The 12,500-nt window shown below is 40.5% G+C and overlaps 1 protein-coding gene across 1 annotated transcript in view; it reads right to left on the reverse strand.

Annotated features, from left to right (window-relative positions):
- The window catches only part of LOC143290874 (neo-calmodulin-like), a 20,434-nt gene that overhangs the window by 3,045 nt on the left and 4,889 nt on the right, over positions 1-12,500 (reverse strand). Inside the window, exons 3-5 of the mRNA XM_076600413.1 lie at positions 12,464-12,500; positions 3,012-3,100; positions 1-106 (exon numbers count right to left, since the gene is read on the reverse strand). The exon at positions 1-106 is cut by the window's left edge and continues 51 nt beyond it; the exon at positions 12,464-12,500 is cut by the window's right edge and continues 107 nt beyond it. Of these exons, the coding sequence (XP_076456528.1) occupies positions 1-106; positions 3,012-3,100; positions 12,464-12,500 (232 nt within the window). The remainder of the gene's footprint in view (positions 107-3,011; positions 3,101-12,463) is intronic.

Genomic DNA, 12,500 nt, shown 5'->3' on the forward strand with positions numbered 1-12,500 from the left:
TGGCGGCCTCCCTGAGGGTGAGGGGTTCCCCGATGTTGCACAGCACCTCCTGAAGCTCACTGAGGTTCATGTAGCCACTCTTGTCCCGGTCAAACACCAGGAATGCCTGCAATCATAGTGGTGGTGATGATGGTGGTCATGATGATGGTCATGATGATGATGGTGGTGGTCATGATGATAATGGTCATGATGATGATGGTGGTGGTCATGATGATGGTGATGGTCATGATGATGATGGTGGTCATGATGCTGATGATGGTGGTAATGGTGGTCATGATGATGATGGTGGTCATGATGATGGTGGTGGTCATGATGATGATGATGATGATGATGATGGTGGTGGTCATGATGATGATGGTGGTGGTCATGATGATGATGATGGTGGTGGTCATGATGATGGTGGTGGTCATGATGATGATGGTGGTGGTCATGATGATGATGGTGGTGGTGGTCATGATGTTGATGATGATGATGGTGGTGGTCATGATGATTGTGGTGGTCATGATGATGGTGGTGGTCATGATGATGATGATGGTGGTGGTCATGATGATGATGATTGTGGTGGTCATGATGATGATGGTGGTGGTCATGATGATTGTGGTGGTCATGATGATGATGATGATGATGGTGGTCATGATGATGATGATGATGGTGGTGGTCATGATGATGATGGTGGTGGTCATGATGATGATGGTGATGATGATGATGATGGTGGTGGTCATGATGATGGTGGTGGTGGTCATAATGATGATGGTCATGATGATGATGATGGTGGTCATAATGATGATGGTCATGATGATGATGATGGTGGTCATGATGGTGATGATGATGGTGGTGGTCATGATGTTGATGATGATGGTGGTGGTCATGATGATGGTGGTGGTGGTCATGATGATGATGATGGTGGTGGTGGTCATGATGATGATGATGGTGGTCATGATGATGATGATGATGGTGGTGGTCATGATGATGATGATGATGGGGGTCATGATGATGGTGGTGGTTGTGGTCATGATGATGATGGTGGTCATGATGACGATTATGGTGGTGGTCATGATGATGATTGTGGTGGTGGTCATGATGATGATGATGATGGTGGTCATGATGGTGATGATGATGGTGGTGGTCATGATGATGATGATGGTGGTGGTCATGATGATGATGGTGGTGGTGGTCATGATGATGGTGGTGGTGGTAATGATGATGATGATGATGATGATGATGGTGGTGGTGGTGGTCATCATGATGATGATGATGGTGGTCATGATGATGGTGGTGGTGGTGGTCATGATGTTGATGATGATGATGGTGGTGGTCATGATGATTGTGGTGGTCATGATGATGGTGGTGGTCATGATGATGATGGTGGGGGTCATGATGATGATGATGATGATGGTGGTCATGATGATGATGATGATTGTGGTGGTCATGATGATGATGATGATTGTGGTGGTCATGATGATGATTGTGGTGGTCATGATGATGATGATGATGATGATGGTGGTCATGATGATGATGGTGGTGGTCATGATGATGATGATGATGGTGGTGGTCATGATGATGATGATGATGATGGTGGTCATGATGATGATGGTGGTGGTCATGATGATGATGATGATGATGGTGGTGGTCATGATGATGATGATGATGATGGTGGTGGTCATGATGATGATGATGATGGTGGTGGTGGTCATGATGATGGTGGTGGTGGTCATGATGATGATGATGATGGTGGTGGTGGTCATGATGATGATGATGATGGTGGTGGTGGTCATGATGATGGTGGTGGTGGTGGTCATGATGATGATGATGATGGTGGTCATGATGATGATGGTGGTGGTCATGATGATGATGATGATGATGGTGGTGGTCATGATGATGGTGGTGGTGGTCATGATGATGATGATGATGGTGGTGGTCATGATGACGATGATGGTGGTGGTGGTCATGATGACGATGATGGTGGTCATGATGATGATGATGATGGTGGTGGTCATGATGATGGTGGTCATGATGATGATGATGATGATGATTGTGGTGGTCATGATGATGATGATGATGGTGGTCATGATGATGATGGTGGTGGTGATGGTCATGATGACGATGATGGTGGTCATGATGATTAGTGATGATGATGATGATGATTAGTGATGATGATGATGACAGTGATGATGATGATGATGACGACGATAGTAATGATGATAGTGATGATGATGATGATGATGATGACGACGACGACGACGACGACAACAACAATAATGATAATGAACATTTAAATAGCTCGGTGGCTCAAAACGCTTCAGATTTCGTTCCCGTGTTCGCAGACCTCTACACTTCCTCCATACACCACTCCCCCACACACTCTCGTCCCCCCCCCCACCCCCTTGGAAAGTAGAACAAAGAGTGATGACTTTGTGATCTTTAGTTTCTTTGAGCCCTTTTGGAATCGGTACAGTTATCTGTGTCTGTGTTATCTGTGTCTGTGTTATCTGTGACTGTGTTATCTGTATCTGTGACTGTGTTATCTGTGTCTGTGAGTGTGTCTGTGTTATCTGTGTCTGTGACTGTGTTATCTGTGACTGTGTTATCTGTATCTGTGACTGTGTTATCTGTGTCTGTGAGTGTGTCTGTGTTATCTGTGTCTGTGATTGTGTCTGTGTTATCTGTGTCTGTGTTATCTGTGTCTGTGTTATCTGTGTTTGTGTCTGTGTTATCTGTGACTGTGTTATCTGTATCTGTGACTGTGTTATCTGTGTCTGTGACTGTGTTATCTGTGTCTGTGTTATCTGTGTCTGTGACTGTGTTATCTGTGTCTGTGACTGTGTCTGTGTTATCTGTGTCTGTGACTGTGTTATCTGTGTCTGTGTCTGTGGGAGGGGCGATGTGTGTGTGTGTGGTGGTGGTGGTGGGTTTGTGGGGGTGTGTGTGTTGGAGGGGCTGAAGGAGGTGCGAGGGGGGGGGGGAGAGAGGGGCGTGGGGATGGGGGCGGGGGGCGCGGGAGAGCTCCTGACCTGACGAAGGCCCAGCTTCACATCGTACAGGGGAGTCATGTGTTTCTTGATCACCTCTTCGTACTCCTCGTAACTCAGGTACCCGGACTCTGTGAACACACACACACACACACACACACACACACACACACACACACACACACAGACACACACACACACACACACGTTTAAGTTCAAGTTCAAGTTTTAATTATCCTTTCACTCCTATTGGAGTATGGAGGATTACTGCAAAATAATCATTTCATGCCCAGAACAAACATTTCCAAATGCACAACAATGTCACATAAAAGTTGAAAAAGCACAAATGTCTTTTAACTCCAAAAGTGTAGCCAGGCAACATTTGCAAATCTAATCTTACTTACAGCTAAAATGACTTTTTTGCCTCCTTTGAGCATATTACAAAAAAATAAAAACCGATTTTGGAGACAAATATTTTTTAGGAACATATTCATTTCGTAACTGATCATAACTGGGACATTCCATTATAAAATGAAACTCATCCCCAATCACAGACATGTTACAAACCTTACAAAGCCGTAACTCTCGTGGAATGCCTTTGTGTCTCCCTGTTTCTATTTCCAGCTTATGATTACTACTTCGAAATCTGAAGACGCTGATAACGTAATTATCAGGCATTAGACTTATATATTTCTCCACCAAATCCACTTTTGAGATTTCGATAAAACAAACATTTACTACTCGCCTCTAGAGCATGTCTCCATAGATTTTGAAAACTATCTCTCAAAGCAATGTTGACATTCTTGCAGAAAGATTCCCTCTCCAAGAAGAATTGAGCATCCCAAGCACAGTCATGCCCTGCTTCTATTAAAATTTGTCTGATACAACTCATCCATTTTGAAGAATAAATACCATTTCAATATAAGTCAAGTAATATCAAATATATTTTCCCAGAATATTTTTCTATGTTTGATATCACTCAGCTGGTCCAAAATCGAACTAATCTCATTTTCACTAACACACTAATTGGATAAATACCAGTTTCTCCATAAACAATTTGGGTCATAGTATTTCTGTTCAGTTTGAACAAGCGTTTCAAAAATTTCAATTCTAATTTTTCAAGCATATCTACATTTTCATAACCCCATATTTCTGCACCATACAACAAAATAGGAACAACCATAGACTGGTACATGTCCAGAACGATATGTAAAGGTAAATCTTGATTTCTGGCTGACTGAAGTAACGAAAACATAGCTTTTTGGGCCTGTTCATAAATCATTTTCTTCGCTTTGTGTTTTTCTGAGTGTACTGTACAGTTGTGCTGTGCTAACTGTGCTGTTCTGTGTGGCTGTGCAGACTGTGTAGTACAAAGTGCACTGTGTTGATCACATGTGCTGTTTTGTGTTGTGGTGTACTGTACTGTGCAAACCGCACTGTACTTTGCTGTGTGTACTGATCTCTGCTGTGCTGTACTGTACTGTGCTGTGCTGTGCTGTGTTGACTATGCCATATTTTACTGTGCTGTGTTAATAATGCTGTACTATACTGTGTTAACTCGTATTGCACTATGCTGTACTATATTGTAATGTGCTGGGTTAACTTTTCTATGCTATGCTGTGCTGTGCTGTGTTACCTGTAACATACTTTACCGTGCTGTTTTAATCATCTTATACTATACTGTGTTAACTGGTATTGTACTATGCACTGTTCTGTACTATACTGTACTGTGGTGTGTAAACTTTTCTGTGCTGTGCTGTGCTGTGTTAACTGTACCATACTTTACTGTGCTGTGTTAATCATCTTATACTATACTGTGTTAACTGGTATTGTACTATGCACTGTTCTGTACTATACTGTACTGTGGTGTGTTAACTTTTCTGTGCTGTGCTGTGCTGTGCTGTGCTGTGTTACCTGTAACATACTTTACCGTGCTGTTTTAATCATCTTATACTATACTGTGTTAACTGGTATTGTACTATGCACTGTTCTGTACTATACTGTACTGTGGTGTGTTAACTTTTCTATGTTGAGTGTGCTTTGCTGTGCTGTGCTGTGCTGCGTTAACTGAACCATACTTTACTGTGTTGTGTTAATTATGCTGTACTATACTGTGCTAACTCGTATTGCACTATGCACTGTCCTGTACTATACTGTACTGTGCTGTGCTGTGCTGTGTTAACTATACCATACTTTACTGAGCTGTGTTAACTTTTCTGTGCCGTGCTGTGCTGTGTTTACTATACTATACGTTACTGTGCTGTGTTAACTTTTCTATGCTGTAGTGTGCTGTACTGTGCTGTGCTGTGTTGTGCTGTACTGTGTTGTGTTAACTGTACCATATTTTACTGTGCTGTGTTAATCATGCTGTACTATACTGTGTTAACTGGTATTGCACTATGCACTGTTCTGTACTATATTGTAATGTGCTGTGTTAACCTATGTTGAGTGTGCTTTGCTGTGCTGTGTTGTGCTGTGCTGTGCTGTGCTGTGCTGTGCTGCGTTAACTGAACCATACTTTACTGTGTTGTGTTAATTATGCTGTACTATACTGTGCTAACTCGTATTGCACTATGCACTGTCCTGTACTATACTGTACTGTGCTGTGCTGTGCTGTGTTAACTATACCATACTTTACTGAGCTGTGTTAACTTTTCTGTGCCGTGCTGTGCTGTGCTGTGTTATCTATGCCATGTTGTGTTAACTGTACTGTTCTTTGTTAACTATGCTGCATTATACTGTTCTGTGTTCACTGTACTGTGATGTGCTAACAATACTGTACTGTGCTGTGTTGACTGTGCTGTACTGTACTGTGCTGCGTTGCTTTCCATGCATTGCATTATATTGCATACCTAGTGTTGCTTTGCATTGCATTGCATTATATTGCATACCTAGTGTTGCTTTGCATTGCATTGCATTATATTGCATACCTAGTGCTGCGTTGCTTTGCATTGCATTGCATTATATTGCATACCTAGTGCTGCGTTGCTTTGCATTGCATTATATTGCATACCTAGTGCTGCGTTGCTTTGCATTGCATTGCATTATATTGCATACCTAGTGCTGCGTTGCTTTGCATTGCATTGTATTATATTGCATACCTAGTGCTGCGTTGCTTTGCATTATATTGCATACCTGGTGCTGCATTGCTTTGCACTGCATTATATTGCATACCTAGTGCTGCGTTGCTTTGCATTGCATTATATTGCATACCTAGTGCTGCGTTGCTTTGCATTGCATTCTACTGCATACCTAGTGCTGCGTTGCTTTCCATGCATTGCATTATATTGCATACCTAGTGCTGCGTTGCTTTGCACTGCATTGCATTATATTGCATACCTAGTGCTGCGTTGCTTTGCATTGCATTATATTGCATACCTAGTGCTGCGTTGCTTTGCATTGCATTGCATTATATTGCATACCTACTGCACTGCACACCACTGTATCATATTTTACTGCACTGTGCTATAGTGTACTATATTACAGTGGAGTGATGGCCTAGAGGTAACGCGTCCGCCTAGGAAGCGAGAAAATCTAAGCGCGCTGGTTCGAATCACAGCTCAGCCGCCAATATTTTCTCCCCCTCCACTAGACCTTGAGTGGTGGTCTGGACGCTAGTCATTCGGATGAGACGATAAGCCGAGGTCCCGTGTGCAGCATGCACTTAGCGCACGTAAAAAAAAACCCACGACAACAAAAGGGTTGTTCCTGGCAAAATTCTGTAGAAAAATCCACTGCGATAAGAAAAACAAATAAAAACTGCACGCAGGAAAAAATACAAAAAAGAAAAGAAAAAAAGGGTGGCGCTGTTGTGTAGCAACGCGCTCTCCCTGGGGAGAGCAGCCCGAATTTCACACAGAGAAATCTGTTGTGATAAAAAAAAGAAGATACAAATACAAATACATTGTACTGCATTGTACTGTAATGTGCTGTATTATATTGTGGTGTACTGTACTGTACTGTATTATATTGTACTGCACTGTTCTGTACTGTACTGTATTATATTCTACTGCACTGTTCTGCACTGTATTATATTGTACTGCACTGTACTGTACTGTATTATATCGTACTGCACTGCACTGTACTGTATTATATCGTACTGCACTGTACTGTACTGTATTATATTGTACTGTACTGCACTGTACTGTACTGTATTGTATTATATTGTACTGCACTGTACTGTATGATATTGTATTGCACTGTACTGTACTGTACTGCACTGTATTATATTGCACTGCACTGTACTGCACTGTACTGTACTGTACTGTATTATATTGTACTGCACTGTACTGTACTGTACTGCACTGTATTATATTGTACTGCACTGTACTGTATTATATTGTACTGTACTGTACTGTATTATATTGTACTGCACTGTACTGTACTGTATTATATTGTACTGTACTGCACTGTACTGTACTGTATTATATTGTACTGCACTGTATTATATTGTACTGTACTGCACTGTACTGTACTGTATTATATTGTACTGCACTGTACTGTACTGTATTATATTGTACTGCACTGCACTGTACTGTATTGTATTATATTGTACTGTACTGCACTGTACTGTACTGTATTATATTGTACTGCACTGTACTGTACTGTATTATATTGTACTGTACTGCACTGCACTGTACTGTATTATATTGTACTGTACTGCACTGTATTATATTGTACTGTACTGTACTGTATTATATTGTACTGCACTGTACTGTATTATATTGTACTGTACTGCACTGTACTGTATTATATTGTACTGCACTGTACTGTATTATATTGTACTGCACTGTACTGTACTGTACTGCACTGTATTATATTGTACTGTACTGTACTGCACTGTACTGTACTGCACTGTATTATATTGTACTGCACTGTACTGCACTGTATTATATTGTACTGCACTGCACTGCACTGTATTATATTGTACTGCACTGTACTGCACTGTATTATATTGTACTGCACTGTACTGCACTGTATTATATTGTACTGCACTGTACTGTACTGTATTATATTGTACTGCACTGTACTGCACTGTATTATATTGTACTGTACTGCACTGTATTATATTGTACTGCACTGTATTATATTGTACTGCACTGTACTGCACTGTATTATATTGTACTGTACTGTACTGTATTATATTGTACTGTACTGTACTGTATTATATTGTACTGCACTGTACTGTACTGTATTATATTGTACTGTACTGTATTATATTGTACTGTACTGTATTATATTGTACTGTACTGTACTGTACTGCACTGTACTGTATTATATTGTACTGCACTGCACTGTACTGTATTATATTGTACTGCACTGCACTGTACTGTACTGTATTATATTGTACTGCACTGTACTGTACTGCACTGTACTGTACTGTATTATATTGTACTGCACTGCACTGTACTGTACTGTATTATATTGTACTGCACTGTACTGTACTGTATTATATTGTACTGCACTGTACTGTACTGCACTGTACTGTATTATATTGTACTGCACTGCACTGTACTGTATTATATTGTACTGCACTGTACTGCACTGCACTGTATTATATTGTACTGCACTGTACTGTACTGCACTGTACACTATTATATTGTACTGCGCTGTACTGTACTGTATTATATTGTACTGTTCTGCACTGTACTGTATTATACTGTACTGCACTGTACTGTACTGTATTATATTGTACTGCACTGCACTGTACTGTACTGTATTATACTGTACTGCACTGTACTGTACTGTATTATACTGCACTGCACTGTACTGTATTATACTGTACTGCACTGTACTGTATTATACTGTACTGCACTGTACTGTACTGTATTATATTGTACTGCACTGTACTGTACTGCACTGTACTATATTGTACTGTACTGCACTGTACTGTATTATATTGTACTGTACTGCACTGTACTGTATTATACTGTACTGCACTGTACTGTACTGTATTATATTGTACTGCACTGCACTGTACTGTATTATACTGTACTGCACTGTACTGTACTGTATTATACTGCACTGCACTGTACTGTATTATACTGTACTGCACTGTACTGTATTATACTGTACTGCACTGTACTGTACTGTATTATATTGTACTGCACTGTACTGTACTGTATTATATTGTACTGTACTGCACTGCACTGTTCTGTATTATATTGTACTGTACTGCACTGCACTGCACTGTACTGTACTGTATTATATTGTACTGCACTGTACTGTACTGTATTATATTGTACTGCACTGTACTGTACTGTATTATATTGTACTGCACTGTACTGTACTGTATTATATTGTACTGCACTGCACTGCACTGTACTGTATTATATTGTACTGTATTATATTGTACTGCACTGCACTGTACTGTATTATATTGTACTGTATTATATTGTACTGCACTGCACTGTACTGTATTATATTGTACTGCACTGCACTGCACTGTATTATATTGTACTGTATTATATTGTACTGCACTGCACTGTACTGTATTATATTGTACTGCACTGCACTGTACTGTACTGTATTATATTGTACTGTACTGCACTGTACTGTACTGTATTATATTGTACTGCACTGTACTGTACTGTATTATATTGTACTGTACTGCACTGTACTGTACTGTATTATATTGTACTGCACTGCACTGTACTGTATTATATTGTACTGCACTGTACTGTATTATATTGTACTGCACTGTACTGCACTGTACTGTACTGTAATATATTGTACTGCACTGTACTGCACTGTACTGTATTATATTGTACTGCACTGTACTGTACTGCACTGTACACTATTATATTGTACTGCGCTGTACTGTACTGTATTATATTGTACTGTTCTGCACTGTATTATATTGTACTGCACTGTACTGTACTGCACTGTACTATATTGTACTGTACTGCACTGTACTGTATTATACTGTACTGCACTGTACTGTACTGTATTATACTGTACTGCACTGTACTGTACTGTACTATACTGTACTGCACTGTACTGTACTGTACTGCACTGTACTATACTGTACTGCACTGTACTGTACTGTATTATACTGTACTGCACTGTACTGTATTATACTGTACTGCACTGTACTGTATTATACTGTACTGCACTGTACTGTACTGTATTATACTGTACTGCACTGTACTGTACTGTATTATATTGTACTGTACTGCACTGCACTGTTCTGTATTATATTGTACTGTACTGCACTGCACTGCACTGCACTGTACTGTATTATATTGTACTGCACTGTACTGTACTGTATTATATTGTACTGCACTGTACTGCACTGTATTATATTGTACTGCACTGTACTGTACTGTATTATATTGTACTGCACTGCACTGTACTGTATTATATTGTACTGCACTGTACTGCACTGTACTGTATTATATTGTACTGCACTGTACTGCACTGTACTGTACTGTATTATATTGTACTGCACTGCACTGCACTGTACTGTACTGTATTATATTGTACTGCACTGCACTGCACTGTACTGTATTATATTGTACTGCACTGTACTGTACTGTATTATATTGTACTGCACTGTACTGTACTGTATTATATTGTACTGTACTGCACTGCACTGTATTATATTGTACTGTATTATATTGTACTGCACTGCACTGTACTGTATTATATTGTACTGCACTGCACTGTACTGTACTGTATTATATTGTACTGTACTGCACTGTACTGTACTGTATTATATTGTACTGCACTGTACTGTACTGTATTATATTGTACTGTACTGTACTGTACTGTACTGTATTATATTGTACTGTACTGCACTGCACTGTACTGTATTATATTGTACTGCACTGTACTGTATTATATTGTACTGCACTGTACTGCACTGTACTGTACTGTATTATATTGTACTGCACTGTACTGCACTGTACTGTATTATATTGTACTGCACTGCACTGTACTGCACTGTATTATACTGCACTGTACTGCACTGTATTATACTGCACTGTACTGCACTGTACTGTATTATATTGTACTGCACTGTTCTGCACTGTATTATATTGCACTGTGCTGTACTGCACTGTACTGCACTGTACTGTATTATATTGTACTGCACTGTACTGTACTGCACTGCACTGTATTATATTGTACTGCACTGTACTGTACTGCACTGCACTGTATTATATTGTACTGCACTGTACTGCACTGTATTATATTGTACTGTACTGTACTGCACTGTACTGTATTATATTGTACTGTACTGTACTGCACTGTACTGTACTGCACTGTACTGTATTATATTGTACTGTACTGTACTGTACTGTATTATATTGTACTGTACTGTACTGCACTGTATTATATTGTACTGCACTGCACTGTACTGTACTGTATTATAATGTACCGCACTGCACTGCACTGTATTATAATGTACTGCACTGTTCTGCACCGTACGTTACTGTAGCCTACTGCACTGTACACAATACACATCATCATCATCATCATCATCTCCCCACAGGCGTGAACACGACACCCAAAATTCCCGTGCAGAACCATCAGGTACACCCTGCCTGGAGACAACCACACTGTGTGTGGAGACGTTCCAGCAATTAGCGAGGCAAACAACTACACCCAGATAATTCTTTTTTTTTTTTGCCAAGTGCCGGAGATAATTAGTATGGCCTTTGCCTGGGCCTGGACTGCTCGGTTCGTAGCTCTCACGACAGGTCTATATTTGGGCACTCTGCGGCCGAACTTTCCTGTGGGAATGCGTTTGATACTAGTTTACAACGCAGCTGAACTGAATTTGTCGTTTTTGTTCAACTCGTTCTCACAGTTTATCAGTGTGTTTGCTAATGGGCTTATTTGTTTGTTTGTTTGTTTGTAGTAGTAGTAGTAGTAGTAGTAGCAGTAATAATAGTAGTAGTAGTTGTTGTTGTTGATGGTGGTACATGGTGGTGGTGGTTGGTGTGCGTGTGTGTGTGTGTGTGTGCGTGCGCATGTCAGTGCATGCGTGAATGTACATGTTTGTATATACGCGTTTGCGTGCGTTCGTGCATATGTATGTGTGTGTGTGTACGTGCACGCCCGGCCGGCGCTGCACGCTGCACGCGTACGCGCGTGTTTGTGAATGTATGTGTGTTTGATGGTTGCTGACGGGTGCATTAACTCTCTCCATACGAACGGCGAAAGAGAAGACGTTAACAGCGTTTCACCCCAATTACCATCTTCAAAATATTACAAGCGGAAGGCTCTTACACTGAAGACGTGAATGTTGACAAAGAATACCACAATTCTGACGACGGAAGCTAAAGGTTGGGTCATTCAGACACCCACTGGACATCCGAGGGGTCTGTGTAGAGAAGAGAGGACTGGTCGTACTGAGTGAGTTAAGAGAGCCGAAAGAGAATTTTCTGGTTTGGTTGGGAAGCAGAAAATAAAATATTTTGAACTGAATTGAACTGGATGGGGCTGAATCGAATCGAACTGAACTGAGTATGTCTGAGCCCGAGACTCACGGTCGGTGTCAGCCTCGCTCATCATGGTGTCCACTTC

Source organism: Babylonia areolata, chromosome 16, assembly GCF_041734735.1.
Source record: "Babylonia areolata isolate BAREFJ2019XMU chromosome 16, ASM4173473v1, whole genome shotgun sequence".
NCBI lineage: Eukaryota > Metazoa > Mollusca > Gastropoda > Neogastropoda > Buccinidae > Babylonia > Babylonia areolata.